The 16,551-nt window shown below is 42.3% G+C and overlaps 1 protein-coding gene across 1 annotated transcript in view; it reads right to left on the minus strand.

Annotated features, from left to right (window-relative positions):
* Window positions 1-8,200: 8,200 nt before the first annotated feature.
* Window positions 8,201-16,551, minus strand: part of LOC141201598 (uncharacterized) — a 30,235-nt gene continuing 21,884 nt past the window's right edge. Inside the window, exon 7 of the mRNA XM_073663601.1 lies at window positions 8,201-10,662. Coding sequence (XP_073519702.1) covers window positions 10,118-10,662 — 545 coding nt within the window. The 3' untranslated portion in view covers window positions 8,201-10,117. The remainder of the gene's footprint in view (window positions 10,663-16,551) is intronic.

A 16,551-nucleotide genomic window follows, 5' to 3' on the forward strand; every position in this document is an offset into this window, starting at 1 on the left:
CAGCGCCTGACCCACCTGGAACTAAGAACTCGCTCTACCTCATACTCCCGACACCCTTCCAAATCCACCTCATTTATGTCTTGAGGTCCCCTCAAATTTTTTGAAAAGAGAAGAATGGAAAGAATTATGATTTTCCAGGTAATAAGAAGTTGCAAATTAACTGTCACAGGATTTAAATTTGTAATAATTTTATAAGTACCTACAAATTTAGGTGCAAACTTTTTAAATGTGATCTTTAAGTGCAGATATTTTGAGGACAACCACACAAAATCCCCCACCCTAAAGATAGAAGCATTCCTACGTCTGCAGTTAGCACCACTTTTGGCCTGGTCACTAGCTACCAAAAATCCCTTTTGTCCTCCCTCAAGACCTTAATTAGTTGGGGACAAAATCTCTCCTCCTCTGGCAGGGAAGATTGTAATCCTGAAATATTCCCAAACACTGGATTAAAACTACAGCAGCTAAAAAAAGGCAAGGTCCCGGTAGCCTTTGAGGAACAGTTATTTAGAGCACACTCGATAAGGGGCAGAAATTCCACCCAGTCTTCCTGATTAGAGGAGACAAAACATCACTAATACTGCTCTATTTCCTGGTTCATCCTTCTGGTTGACCATTAGTCTCGGTATGATAGACTGAGAGAAAAAAGCAGCTTATTACCCAATCTGGAGCAAAAACTAGCCAGAAATTGAACCGCTGAATCAAAAATTATATTTTTGGGAACACCATGAAATTTAATCTATGAGAAATTAACAAAGTTGCTAAGATCCTAGCAGTTGGCAACTTTTGAAGCAGGACCAAAAGAACCTTTTTGCTCAAACGTTCCACCACCACCCACACGACAGTAATACCACCAGAGTTAAGCAAATCATTGACAAAGTCCATGGACAAGTGGGTCCAGGGCTGCAACAAAACATCGTTAGGGAAGAGATAACCCACTGAGCTTGATGAGAGGCTTTAGCCTTGGAACAGACTTTGCATTTCCAAACATACTCTCCAATATCCTTAAGAGCATTCTGCCACCAAAAGGACCTAGAAAGAGATCTCCTAGTGGCAGACGAACCCGCGTGCCCAGCTAAAACGGAATCATGTTCTTCATCAAAAAGATCTACACGTAAAGAGGGCAGTACATAAAGCTTATTTATAGGTAAACCTTCCTGCGCACTGTCCTGAGCATCCTGAATGTGCTGCCTAAGATCTTCACCCACCCCTCTGTGACTGGAGAGGTGGATGGCCGTATATGACCCTTAGGGCTCATACCCATATGTGTGAAAAAAACGTTTCGATATATGGACCGGAAAATCAGATGAGTGTCATGCGATTTTCATGAGGACTATGCGATTTTTCACACCTAGCATCCATATGATATCCGTATGCAATGCATTTTGCTTTCTCTGCAACTATTATTCGATAATCATTTACAGTGTTATATGCTACAGAATGGTAATGTAGCCGTAAAAATTGGATGCCATATGGATGGTCCGTGTGCCATCCGTTTTTTTTTTCTCGCGCCCATTGACTTGCATTGGTGAGTCTTGTCCGATATATGTGGCAAATTGCAGCATGCTTTGATTTTTTATCGGATTGCACTCATCCGTTTTGAGTATGAGCCCTATGCAAGAAAAACAGACTAGAGCAATCCGATAATAAATCGGATTGCAATCTGATCAATGTTAATCTATGAGGTACATCTCATCTGTGATTTTTTTTCTCAGCTGAAATTGGACTGAGAAAAAAATCGCAGCATACTGCGTATATCGGACGAGACTCGCCAATGCAAGTTAATGGGACCAGCCGTATGCCATCCGATTTTTATGGATACATTATCATTCTGTAGCACAGAACACTGTAAATGGTCCTGTAAATGATGGCAGAATAATAGTTGCAGAGAAAAAAAACCCATACGGATGTCATACGGATGTTAGGTGCGAAAAATCGCATTTTCCTCTCATCAAAATCGCATGGAACTCTTCCGTTTTTCGGTCCAGAATACGGAATTTTTTTTTCACGTATGGGTATGAGCCCTTAGCTGGACTCTTCTGAATATAGTTTTTCAAGGCCGCCCTCCCTGGAAGGGGTTAAACATACGAGATTTCTGCATTTTAGCTCCTGGTATGAAGTGGATAGCACAATCATATGCCGCCATATAGTAGACGTCCGGTAACTGGTAATAATCACCTCATGTGTCGTCTATTTGTCTCCAAGCAGAGAAAATCCCACGTTACATTCCGCACATAAAACTGTAGAAAAGGCGGCGAGGGGTAATTGTGCCAGTAGTGAGGGGCAAATAATGCCGGAAATGTCACTGACTGCGGAGAAGTTTCTCCACCGGTTCTGCAGGTGGAGATATGTGGAGATCCCCCATTACTGGGCGCAGGGGGCATTAACCCCTTCAGCACGGAGACTCTTTTGGGGTCTCTGTGTGGTGTGAACAGTGAGGTAACAGCTGTGGACAGAATGCGGCTTAGCTGGTTCCCGTCCACATTAGATCCATTCAGACGACTGCAGGATGAAGGACAGAAGCCCAGAGAAGTCCTCACACAACGCCATTATTCCTCTCCTAGTTCTATCACAGAATACTGTATGTGGCAGGTACTTGATGGATCTTCTGCTTTCTGGACCGGTTCCTCCTGTAAGTCCTATTAACCCTTTCTCCCCAGAGCCTGTTTTTTCACCTTCCTGAGCAGTAGCACTTTATGAGGTAATAACTCTGGAGCTTCAGCAGATCCCATTGATTCTGAGATTGAGTTTTCTTGACAAATTGTTCTTCATGTTAGTGGTAAATTTAGGATGACATTTTTTGCTTTTATTTGTGAAAATATCAGAAATTTGGAGAAAGTTTCACAATTTTCAAACTTTTAATTTTTATGCCTTTGAACCTAAGAGTTCTGCGACACAAAATAGTTAATTAAATAACATATCCCACATGTCTACTTTCCATCAACACCATTATTGAAACATAAGTTTTTATGTTAGGAAGTTAGAAGGGTTAAAAGTTTATCATCAATTTCTCATTTTTCCAATGTGTGGTGAGCACCTTGAACCCCAATGTGCTTCATGAGGCGTGATAAAAAAAAAAACTAATTTTCCCCACTTAAAAGGTTTTTAGCCCCAATTTTTTTATTTTCACAAAAGTTACAGGAGAAAATTGACTCCAAAATTGTTTGTGCAATTTCTTCTGAGTAAGCTGTTAACCCTTATGTGGTGGAAAACTAATGCATTGGCTCGGAAGGGAAGGGACGCCATTTTGGCTGGAATAGGTAGTGGACGCCATGTCTCATTTGAAGAGCCCCTGACATTCCAAAACAGCAGAAACCCCCTCAGGTGACCCCATTTTGGAAACTACACCTCTAGAGGAATTCATCTAAGGGAGTAGTGAGCATTTTTAACTCTCAGGCGATTCACAGAATTGTATAACATTGAGCTGAGCAAAAGAAATATTACCATTTTTCCACTAAAATGTTACTTTGGCCCTAAGTTTGTAATGGGAGAAAACAAACAATACAATTTATTATGCAATTTCTCCTGAATACGTCAATACCCCATACGTGGTCGAAAACTACTTTTGAGTCACAGTGCATAGCTCAGAAGTGAAGGAACGCCATTTTACAGTGCAGATTTTTCTGTTATGGTTTGTGGGTGTCATCTCACATTGGCAGAGCCCCTGAGGTCCCAGAACAGCAGAATCCCCCTTAAGTGAATAGAAGAATGGTAGCACTCACCATAAGTATGCGGGATCTGCAATATTTATTTGGATAAAGACATAAAGGAACAGCGGTGCAGGAGGAGTGCGGGGGAGAACGTTACTGGACTACGGCCGTTTCACGCTTGATTTTGCTTCTACGGGTCTACATCCGTATAATGTACTGTGGACCTGTAGGAGCACAATCAAACGTGAAATGGCCGTAGTCCAGTAACGTTCTCCTCCACACTCCTCCTGCACCACTTCTCCTTTATGTCTTTATCCAAATAAAGATTGCAGATCCCACATACCTATGGTGAGTGCTACCATTCTTCTATTCACTTACTGCATATACATGGACTCTGGGTATTGGCACCGCTGATCCTGCAGCAAATCTCTCCTGAGGATGTCTGCCCTGGATGAACGTGTCCTGGTGCTAGCTTAACTCTTTCATAGACCCCCCCCCCCCCCCTAAAGTGATCCCATTTATAAACGACAACTCTCAATGAAGACATCTATGGGTGCAGTGATCATATTGACACCAGAGGTGTGTCACAGAATTTTATGCACCATCACTGCAATGCATCACACCAGGGTTACACTGACATAAGTCTCTTAGACCATGCTACTGGTATCTTACAAAAAAATGAAGGTTCTTGGCACATAAATTGGCAAATTTATGTATGCCCATCAACCACTGCAAGGTGACCTCCGCATGATGGGTAACTATCCTCCTAAACATGCTTCTTTTGGGCTATAAGCCTAAGAACCTTTTTGTAAGTACATTTTATTTAGCAATAATGCAGTTTAGCTCTTCTGTTCTCAGTGTTTGCATATGTCTTGACCCTTACAGTGTGCTGCTGTGCTTTCTTATTATATGTTATGCAGTCAATGCAGCGTGCACCTGTTCACACTCTATGGAGGTGCTGGTCAGGTTTTTTGTTTTCTTGCAGTTTACCATGGAGGTTTTGACTGCCTCCTTTTCTGACTCTGCACTCCACCCATCAGCCCAAGGGTGCTTTTAATTAGTGTTGGTTTCTACCTGCCCACTTAAAATTGTAGGCTTATAGCCCAAGAGAGGCACAGATAGTTACCCATGCTACTGGCATCATCTAAGCAGACCACTGTTGCTGGCAGACTGGATGTCATCATGACGACCTCGGGTTGATTGATAACCATAGGGCCCTCTCGACATTCTGGGGGCAATAATTGGACAGGAGAGGGAATCCCTTACCTCTCCTAGCCTACTAAATATTGCGATTGATATCGATCGCAGCATTTAGTGGGTTAAACCACTAGGTGCAGGCACTGCACCTGGCTATGAGAATTGTGGCTTGGCTATCATGTAGCCAAGACCCCGGCAGCGATCACGCTGTCACAGCTTCTGTGCCACGCATGATAGCCATGTCGTACCTATACAACATCAGTCGGGAACCCCATCCGACCACGATGTATAGGTACGTCAAATGTCATGACGGGGTTAAGGATTAGGTGATATCTAATAGCAGCCTTCAAACTAGTTCTTTGTTCTCTTTTTAATGCATGGGGTGATACAGCATTCAAATATGCCAAAACAATAAACCTGTTCTCCAGGGGTTCTCCAGCAATGTGATAAAGATGGCCTTTGTCACATATTTCAGAGTGCAGTCTGTCCGAGTCACGTGTCAGGATGGGCTGCAGAATGAAGAAACACAGCTTGAAAAATGTCTCAACTTTCAGAGAATCAGCGTCATGAACAAACAAACCTAATGCAGCCAAAGAGCAGGGCTGTGACATGAGAAAAAATAAATCCCCCCGCTGACTGAGCACAACAGGGGTTTTTCTTCTGCTTCATCCTCCTCTATGCTTAACTGTATACCCGTTCTGGTCTGTCTGCCTGATGGCGTTACAACAGGGAATGGCGACGGACTGAGCATGTAGAACTGAGTCTGGAGAGAAAAAAACCCTGTTGTGCTCAGTCAGCAGGGAGGTTATATTTGTTCTCATGTCACAGCCCTGCCCAGTGGCTGAGTGACGTATGGTTGTTCAACAATTACCCCACACTGCTCCTCTGACAATTGTTGCATTTCTTGAGCTGTTTCTTAAGTCTGCAACCCTCCCTGACACATGAAAAGGATGGGTTGCAGTTTGAAATATTTAATGACGACCATTTGTAAGCTTTGTTTATACGATACAGTTTCCCTCAATAGTGAGATCTTAGTATTATGTATACCTTTCCATGTACTATAGATTTGGGTTACTGCAAATCATGTTGGCTAAACATACTCATCAAAATTGCTAAGAGGAGTATTTTTACCCCTCTGTAAAATATGTAGCATGACCTCTTCCAGAGCCTGTCCTATGGAGCAGTGGGGGTACCACCAGTCAGACCCTCAGCCAAAAGAAACTTATGTCACTTTACAATAAAACTGTACAAAATGTTTCGTCCCATATGATCTCTGCAATTAATCAGGCTGCACGGGGCACATGGAAGGCCGGAATACACGGAGAATCACTGGCAGGACCTAACACCTTGGTTGTATAAGCGAATATCATGGATGTTTTTGTCGTTGTTTTTAACAGGTACTGCTGAAGACAGAACAATTGTCAGCAAGATCTGAACGACTTAGTGCAGGTCTACTGGTGAGGACTTTGCTGCAGATAGTTTCTGCAACAAATCACACTGTGTGAACGCACCCTGATAATGATCCAACTGGCAGTTACTGTTCTTTAACCCCTTTCCAACGACGTCAGTAATAGTACGTAGCTGCGCCCTGGGACTTATGGACCAGCTACGTACTAATACGCATAATGCGATCGCGCCCGCGCTCAAGCGCTGCGGGGCGATCGCCGCCGTATGTCAGCTGATTGTCACAGCTGACACCCGGTGCTATGTGCCAGGAGCGGTCAAATATTACTGCTGTCACGTTAACCCCCGAAATGCTGCAATCAAAGTCAATCGCAGCATTCCGGGAGCAAGCACCATTACTTACCTCCTCTCCCACGTCCTGCGCCGTCTCTGCTGGGTCCCGGATGTTGTCATAGTGATCCGGTGTTGTCATGACAACATCCAGGTCACCAGAAGACAAGAAGTTACCTTGGTCATGCGCAGTGCGTGACCAAAGTAACTTCTGCATGCAGCACTAACAGGCTTTACTGTATATAGCAGAGATGCTGCTGCATCTATATGCTATATAAGCAATCAGGCTGCCAAAAGTGAAAGTCCCATAGTGGGACATAGTGAACAAGTAAAAAAAAAGTGTCAAAAAGTGAAGAAAAAAAATGAAGAAAAATAATGCCCAAAAAATAAAAATATACTGTACTCATAAATAAATATTATGAAAATAAAAACAATAAAAGTACACATATGATGGCGATACCATTGAATAGACTAAATCGGATAGGTCTCATCTAACCCGAATATAATAATTGAGTTCGGGGTTCCCATAGGCACAAAGCAAGCATATAACCAAAAAGAAAAAAGGGAATGTGCCAGGAACAAAGGTGCAACAATGTCTGTAATCAAAACATGGATTTTATTAGATAAAGTTAAAAGAAAATCATAATACAATACAATTCAAAGAAATCCAGGCACAGAAAGGGACAAACAACAAAAAGCAATAATGGGTGGGTGAGCGAGCCAAAGTAAATATAAGTACAAGTGCGCATGGAGCCAACAAGTGTAGGTAACCATAAAGTACAGGTCAATGTGCAAGTCTATTAATGCTCAAAAATAACTTTTCTTCAGTAGTAAAAGATAAAAACGTATTTAGGCAGAGAAAACCCCTTTTGCACAAACCAATTAGTGGTCCATAGTGATTAACGATGTCTTAAAGGGGTTTTCCCACAAACAAAAGTTCATTTTAAAAATTGTCTGACCGTGAACGGAGCATACCACATCTCCCGGGCGGGGGAGTAAGGAAAAGACTATACAGACATTACAGCAGGGGATCGCAGAGGATTCATTTTGTGAGGTAAAACATTTCACTGACTGCTTTTAAACATTTTACCTCACAAAATGAATCCTCTGCGATCCCCTGCTGTAATGTCTGTATTGTCTTTTCCTTCCTCCCCCGCCCAGGAGCTGTATGCTCCGTTCACGGTCAGACACAGACAATTTTTAAAATTCCTGTATCCACCTAGTGCAACGGCTGCATGTACCTGAAAGCCCGAGTCTCTGAGAGTCTTTGCAGCCCTCTATCTCCGGCGTTAATACGCCGTTTGAACCCATTTTCTGGAACACTCACGGCTTGTTCTACAGACTCCGTCCCTTGTCCATCACCTCTAGTTGCAGTTGTGACTTCTTCAAAGGACCCCTGGAAGCTGCACGGGTATATCTTCATTTGGACTACCATTTTCTCTACGACAGGTAGGAATCACTCTTTTAGTATTTTATGAGTGGTTTGCAGCGCATCTCTTTTCTTTTTAGCATGCACAAAGTTATCTTCACATGGGTATGATCAGGTCACTTACCAAGGGACCCGACACGTGTTTCACCACAGACGAAGCTGTGGTGAAACACGTGTCGGGTCCTTTGGTGGGTGAGCTGATCATACTCATGTGAAGATAACTGTTTGTGCATGCTATATGAAATCCCTTATATTACTTAACCATTGAAAGACACTTAGTAGGAACATTCAATATCCCATCTTCCTTTTATTCATACAACATCTTGAACCTCAACAAACAAAATCTGTATATCACTGAAGGTAGATGCAGCATTAGAGGTATGGGGTGTACTGACTAACAAAATAAGTTCTATGCTAACTGCGCTCTATAAAAGCGCCTATAGAAACTTTAGAGCAATGCAATCCAGATCTTGAACTTAAAAATTGGTAACTTTTGGGTATTAAATCAATTGGAGATTTGTATGAAAAGGAGAAATCAACCTCCTTCTCTTCATGTACAATTAAATATAATCTACCATATAAAAACTTCTATACAGTGGCATGCAAACGTTTGTGCACCCCTGGTCAAAATGACTGTTATTCTAATCTCTTAAAGGGCTAAAGTTAAAGATGACACATTTCCTTTGTGTTTTAGGCAAAAATATATATACTGTATATAGTCCATTTTTTTTTCAATTTAGCAATTACAAAAATGAAAATGGGTTGATGCAAAAGTTTGGGCACCCTTGAAAATTTATGTGCTCAGATAACTTTGACCAAGGTTTCAGACCTTAATTAGACTGTCAGGGTTATAGCTTGTTCACTATCGTCATTAGGAAAGGCCAGGAGACGCAAATTTTGCAGCTTTACAAAAACCCAGCCTTTTCTAACCTTGTGCTAAAAAACAGCAGCCATGGGTACTTCTAAGCACCTGCCTAGTACACCAAAAATGAAAATGGTGGAGGCGCACAAAGCAGGAGGCTTTAAGAAGATAGCATAGTGTTTTCAAGTTGCCCTTTCCTCAGTTAAGAAATGACAGTTAACAGGAACAGTGGAGGTCAAGATAAAGTCTGGAAGACCAAGCAACATTACAGTAAGAACTACTAGTAGTATTGCTAGAGAGGCAAATCAGAACCCCTGCTTGACTGCAAAAGACCTTCAGAAAGATTTAGCAGGCTCAGGAGTTGTGGTTCATTGTTCTACTGTTCAGAGACCCATGCACAAATATCACCTTCATGGAAGATTCATCAGAAGAAAACCTGTCCTGCATCCTCACCATAAAATTCAGCATCAGAAGTATGCAAAAGAACATATAAAACAAGCCTGATGCATTTTGGAAACAAGTCCTGTGGAACGATGAGGTTAAAATAGAACTCAAAATCCACAATAGACTACCCCTCAAAAGGCGCAAGATAAAGGTTTAACAACTGCACTGATATGAACACCATTGAACATATGTGGCTAGACCTCACAATCGCAGTGCATGCAAGACAACCCAGTAATCTCACAGAACTGGAAGAATTTTCCAAGGAAAAATGGATGAAAATCCCTCAAACAAGAATTGAAAGACTCTTGGCTGGCTACTAGGTAGCAACCATGCACAGTGCCCAAACTTTTGCATGGGCCCATTTTACTTTTTGTAATTTTTAAAAAGTAAAAGATGACATCACTGTCCCCAACTTCGGACAAATCGAACATTAAGAGGGTATCGGAGAGCAGTCAAACCCCTGGCTTCCTGTTAATGTTCAATACGTCCAAGGTGGGGACAGTGAAGCTGGCGCTGATTGGGCGCAGGGCTCGTGTGATGTAACAACCTCACGAACCCCGGGAACACGAGTACTGACACTGCAGCAACGGAGCTGGCAAGGAAGGCGAGTATGAATGTTTTTATGTTAACAAGGTCAAACATGAGGAATGACAAGTGGTTGTCCCAGTAGTGGGCAACCCCTTTAAAAAGATACATTTTTATGTTAAAACATATCCAACATTCTGATCATGAAAAAGCCTTCTCCCCTGTGTGACTTCTCCGATGTTTATTAAGCGTTGATTTCCGTGTAAACCATTTCCCACTTTAAGAACATGAAAATGGCTTCTCGTCTGTGTGAATACTTTGGTGACTAAGAAGTGATGATTTCTTCACAAAACATTTCCCACATTCTGAACAGGAAAAAGGCTTCTCCCCTGTGTGAGTTCTTTGGTGCTTAATAAAATCTGATTTATCGTTAAAACATTTCCCACATTCTGAACAGGAAAAAGGCTTCTCCCCTGTGTGAGTTCTCTGGTGATTAACAAAATCTGAGTTATTGTTAAAACATTTCCCACATTCTGAGCATGAAACAGGCTTCTCTCCGGTGTGGGTTCTCTGGTGCTTAACAAAATTTGATTTATGGTTAAAACATTTTCCACATTCTGAACATGAAAAAGGCTTCTCCCCTGTGTGGGTTCTCTGGTGGCAATTAAGATTTGATTTTTGGTTAAACCATTTCCCACATTCTGAACAGGAAAAAGGCTTCTCCCCTGTGTGGGTTCTCTGGTGCTTAATCAAACCTGATTTCCTCGTAAAACATTTCCCACATTTTGAACAGGAAAATGGCTTCTCTCCTGTGTGGGTTCTCTTGTGACTATCAAGAATTATTTTACGATTAAAACATTTCCCACATTCTGAACAGGAAAAGGGCTTTTCCCCTGTGTGAGTTCTCTTGTGTCTATCAAGAATCATTTTACTATTAAAACATTTCCCACATTCTGAACAGGAAAAGGGCTTTTCCCCTGAGTGGGTCCTCTGGTGGCAATTAAGACTCGATTTATGGTTAAAACATTTCCCACATTCTGAACATAAAAATGGCTTCTCCCCTGTGTGACTTCTCTGGTGTCTTACAAGATCTGATTTCTGGTTATAACATTTCTCACACTTGGAACAAAAAAATCTATTCTCTGCTGTGTGAAATTGTTCAAGTTTAAGAAAGGACTTTTCGAAGGGAAAACTATTTCCATATTCTGAACTTGAAAATGACTCATTTGCTTTATGATCAGTTCGTTTTTTAATGCTTATTTTGTGACTTTGATTTTCCTTAGTAGTCGGTAATGAATCAGAAGACAGGACCTGTTTCAAAGGATCAGATGACAAATGTTTGCTGTGAAGGTATGATGGGATATCTGGAGTAATGGCATTCACTTCAATTGTATATTGTGGGATCTTAAAATCATCTGATTTAAAAATTGAAGATGTCAGCTGTCCATTTGATCTCCTGGTGCAGTCATCTGCCAAGAAGAAAACCAATTATTATTTTAGAAGAAAATATCGTTGAATTTTATACATTATGACATTTCTACTTAAACTGTCTGTAAAAACAGCAAGTTATGCAAAAATATGGAATTATTCACTAAGACACTGACAGATCACAGTTTAATAGAAAACCTCATATAATGAACCAGTAAAGCATGGTTCAACTATATGTTCATTCTGCTTCCCAAATATGGAATAAAAAGCCACCAATGTTATGTAAGCTAAAATAATACCAATAAAAACTTCTACTCATCTCATAAAAAACAAGTCCCCACTCAGGTCCATCATCTGTCAGTGGAAAAACAGAGGTTTCCACATTATTAGTGACTCAAAGGCTCTTGAAAAGCAACATGGCTTCCATAAACCAATCCAGCAATATCTGCTCTCCCAAAGTCAGATCTCCCCCTCGTTCTGAGCCTTGCAATGCGCCAAAACCACATTTAGCGTCCATGTATTTGGCATTACTATAGTGAGAAGAACCCACTTAATTTACGGTGTGTGTCTCCTGGAGCACAATCTGGACACTATGAGTTGGGTAATAAAATGGCAAATGAACAAGATTCATTCTCCAACATCCACTACGTGCTAATTTCCGGAAAGTGCATGTGGAGTCAAAATAGTCACTACTCCTATAGATTAATTCACTGAGGGTTATAGTTTCCAAAATGGAGTCCCTTTATGGGGATTTCTACTGTTCTGGTTTTCTGCCATTTTGTCATATTAGGGATTCTGCAAATGGTGGGTCCCATCTTCTCTGGGAACTGCTCCCGTGAAGTCTGCTTCTGTCACCAGACGCCTTATACATTCTGCAGGCGTCACTGGTAATGGTGGAGAAGTCAGAACCAGAAGTTCTGGGCGATGCAGGCTCTGTCCAGCCACTAAGAATAGGGCGTAAGATAACACTAAGAAATGGAGTAGATAGCGCCAAGCCTGTTTGTGGGGGCCATCTTTTGAGCTGCCAGGTGGCCATGAATAGTGCCCCCAATACATGGTGTCTGCAAACTATTCCAGCAAGATCTGCATTCATATAGCTAAATGTCGCTCCTTCCTTTCTTAACCTGCCATGTGCCCAGACAGTAGTGTACAACCGTATATAGGGGATTGTCAGATTCAAGAGAAGTTGGAAAATAATTTGCAAGGTCCATTTGTTTCCAATTATCCTTTGTGAAGAATTCCAAAGTTATCATCACAAAAAGTGACACACATCAGATTCGAAAAATGAGGCCTGATTAGAAACGCAAAACTGGCTGTGGGAAGGGGATAAATCTGAGTATTTTGGGAACAAAATACTGTAGTCAAAAACTGTGACTATAGACAATAACAAATCATAAAAGTTAAGTTTGGTCATAAAGACTGGACCTGGTCTTGTAGGGACCATATGAGCACATTCAGCAGCACAGAAGGGAGAGAAGGTAGATTCATCCAATAAGATATCAGGGATCTAGGAAGCCAACAGCATCATTACCCTCCACTTTCTCTTACAGGCCCATCATAATGTTTTTCTTCAAGTGATTTTTTAACTTGTCAGCACATTCTACGTACGCTGTCATTTGGCTTTGTAGTTCACAAACCTGGGCAGGTAACGGTCAGCATCTTCTAATCCCGGGGGGAGGTGGATCCTCCAGGTTGTAAGTTCTACAGAAAAGGTCTTTCAATGCCCAGTTATTTGAACAGTTTTGGATGGAGGAGAATGTTGTGGTCTGGAGGCAAAATGGTGATCACACGATTGTGATACAGCCAGACTACACCACCGATAAAGCAGCCACAGCCGGTTACTGAGAAGAATCTGTGACTTCTCTGCATTCAGTGGTTACTACTCACCTGGGTAGTCATATGTCGGAATCTCCTCTTTACACCATTCATCACCCCTCACATATGTCTCTGTAGTATGAATATGGGTCAGATCTTCACCCTGAAACAAATATTGTAAAAGTCACAGACAGATGATGGAGAAGTCACATCTATGATCAGCTCTAATCCTACCATCTCCACCGTTCTCATTACACAAGTATAAAACATATAATACTGGTGGATAAAACAAGACTGAGCACAAGACCTTCACAGCCGTCTACACATCATAGGGGAGATCTCATGACACCTTCCCTCCATCTACCTGATGATCCTGAGGAACATTGGGATCTTCTTGTTTACAGTCCTGTGGAAGAAGAGGACAGGGACATCTCTCTGGTGTTGTCCTCTTGCTGGATAGAGCTGGAGGAAACACATACAGGGACTGAAATCATTCTTTACATACAGATAATTATAGGCCGTGTGTATTTAGTCCTGTCTATTACCTGGTGATGTGAGGGGCTGGGGAACCTCCATCATGATGTCCTTGTACAGATCCTTGTCTCCTTCTAAATACTCCCACTCCTCCATGGAGAAATAGACGGTGACATCCTGACACCTTATAGAAACCTGACACATACAATGATACAGTCATCCCCCCGATCCCTTCATAGCGTTACTGTATAATGTCCCAGAATTCCCACCAGTGTCACCTCTCCAGTCAGCAGCTCAATCATCTTGTAGGTGAGTTCTAGGATCTTCTGGTCATTGATGTCTTCATGTATCAGAGGGTGAGGTGGAGGCCCTGTCATTGGGCGCAAGGGTCTGCCCCATCCCTCAGACACAGAGTCCTGACAGCGCTCACTAGAGGTCTTCTTCACTACTGTGTAATCCTGGTTATGGAGAGACACATTAATCTCACTCCAGACATTTCCAGAGTCCTCACCTCTCCAGTTCTGTCCATCAGTTATTCCCATAGATAAGAATGATGCAATGTGAGGTCATCAGAATCTCTCACCTCTCCAGTAAGCTGGAAGAGGATCTCTAGGGTGAGGTGTAATATCCTCTCCGCCATCTTGTCTCTTTCCATATCCATCCTTGATGGGTGATTCAGAAAAATTCTGTTATATAGAAGATCTCCACTGAGATGATCCGATATTGTAGAGACCTGAATAGGAAGACGATGAGCCAATGTAACATCATAAAAATCCTGTGTAATAATACAATTACTGAAGACCATGGACCATCAGGACCATCAGGAGATAGAACGTGTAGTTGTTGTATTCTCTAGTCTTGTATGGATGGAACACAAGTTGAATTGCTCACTATGACATCTCCTTCATGCACTTTTCTGTGTTTGTTATGCCAGAACTGTTGGAGGATTATTAAAGGTGATAGTTTTCACACCAATTAGAAGGGACACCTGTGGATATTGGTGTTTTTTTTTACCTGCTACAGTTCTGGTGATTTACTAGTTAAAGTGCTCTTGTGGTAAAGTGGACGTTGGACAAACATCACGATCAATTACAATCAGACTGAAGGAACATCGTCCTCTATTCGGCTCTATGATTCTAGGATGAAATCCACTGTGGCAGCTGCAAAAAAAAATTGAAAAAGAGCAGAAGTTTGGAGAGACCACCGTGGCCAGACATTTCTCGGAGATAAAAGTTCTGATGTGCAATGGTCGGTGTTAGAAGAGGTTCTATAAGACAGTGTTCCCCAACTCCAGTCCTCAAGGCCCACCAACAGGTCATGTTTTCAGGACTTCCTTAGTATTGCTCAGGTGATGTAATTACCACCTGTGAAATCCTGAAAACATGACCTGTTGGTGGGCTTTGAGGACTGGAGTTGGGGAACACTGCTGTAAGACCCAATACGACCGGCCAATCACAGTAATGCCAGTATCCAACATGGCTACCGGATTACTGTGTATGGCGGGCAATCCCCGCATGTTTATTGACTGTGTAACAGCAGCAATTATTGTGTTGGACGGAACTAGGAGATGAATAATGGCGCTGTGTGAGGACTTCTCTGGGCTTCTGTCCTTCATCCTGCAGTCGTCTGAATGGATCTAACATGGACGGGAACCAGCTAAGCCGAATTCTGTCCACAGCTGTTACCTCACTGTTCACACTACACAGAGACCCCAAAAGAGTCTCCGTGCTGAAGGGGTTAATGCCCCCTGCGCCCAGTAATGGGGAATCTCCACATACCTCCACCTGCAGAGCCGCCACCACATATATGGCTGCTCTGTGCGCACAGGAGCTGTGATGAGGTCACAGGAGGGGAGGAGTCAGGGGTCACATGATCAGGGGCCTCAGTGGATGCAGGACTCTGCTGTGCTGGTTGTCATGGTGCTGGATGAGCTGAAGTTTATGTGTGGGGTCAGGAGGGGTTTACAGTGTGGATGTAGCAGAGCCGTCTGTGTACGAGGTGTACGGAGCGGAGCGGAGCCGCGTGTGTACGGAGTGGAGCCGCGCGTGTACGAGGTGTACGGAGTGGAGCCGCATGTGTACAAGGTGTACGGAGCAGAGCCGCGCGTGTACAAGGTGTACGGAGCAGAGTAGCGCGTGTACAAGGTGTATGGAGCAGAGCCGCGCGTGTACAAGGTGTATGGAGCGGAGCCGCACGTGTACGAGGTGTACGGAGCGGAGCCGCATGTGTACGAGGTGTACTTTCATTTCAGCTCCCAACGCACATTTCGGCTGGGCTTTGATGAGAGAAAATTAAAATGAAAATTATTTTGTTGTGTATTTAATATACAGTGGGTATGGAAAGTATTCAGACCCCTTTCAATTTTCCACTCTTTGTTTCATTGCAGCCATTTGGTAAATTCTAAAAAGTTCATTTTTTTCTCATTAAAGTACACTCTGCACCCCATCTTGACTGAAAAAAAACCCAGAAATGTAGAAATTTTTGCAAATTTATTAAAAAAGAAAAACTGAAATATCACATGGTCACAAGTCTAAAGACCCTTTGCTTAGTATTGAGTAGAAGCCCCCTTTTGAGCTAGTACAGCCATGAGTCTTTTCAAATGGCAACTTTAGGGCTTTAAGAAACACTAAAAAAAAGTCAAGATTAAAAATGTGGTACTCAGTAAGGGTAATTTTTTTCAGACTAAGCAGAGGGAAAAAATTATGGAATCACTCAATTCTGAGGAAATAATTATGGAATCACCCTGTAAATTTTCATTTCCAAAACTAACACCTGCATCAAATTAGATCTGCTCGTTAGTCTGCATCTTAAAAGCTGTAATCACACCTTGGAGAGCGGTTGCACCAAGTGGACTGACATGAATCATGGCTCCAACACGAGAGATGTCCATTGAAACAAAGGAGAGGATTATCAAACTCTTAAAAGAAGGTAAATCATCATGCAATGTTGCAAAAGATGTTGGTTGTTCACAGTCAGCTGTGTCTAAAATCTGGACC

Source organism: Phyllobates terribilis, unplaced genomic scaffold (assembly GCF_046119375.1).
Source record: "Phyllobates terribilis strain yellow unplaced genomic scaffold, ASM4611937v1 Scaffold_119__1_contigs__length_5224398, whole genome shotgun sequence".
Lineage (NCBI taxonomy): Eukaryota > Metazoa > Chordata > Amphibia > Anura > Dendrobatidae > Phyllobates > Phyllobates terribilis.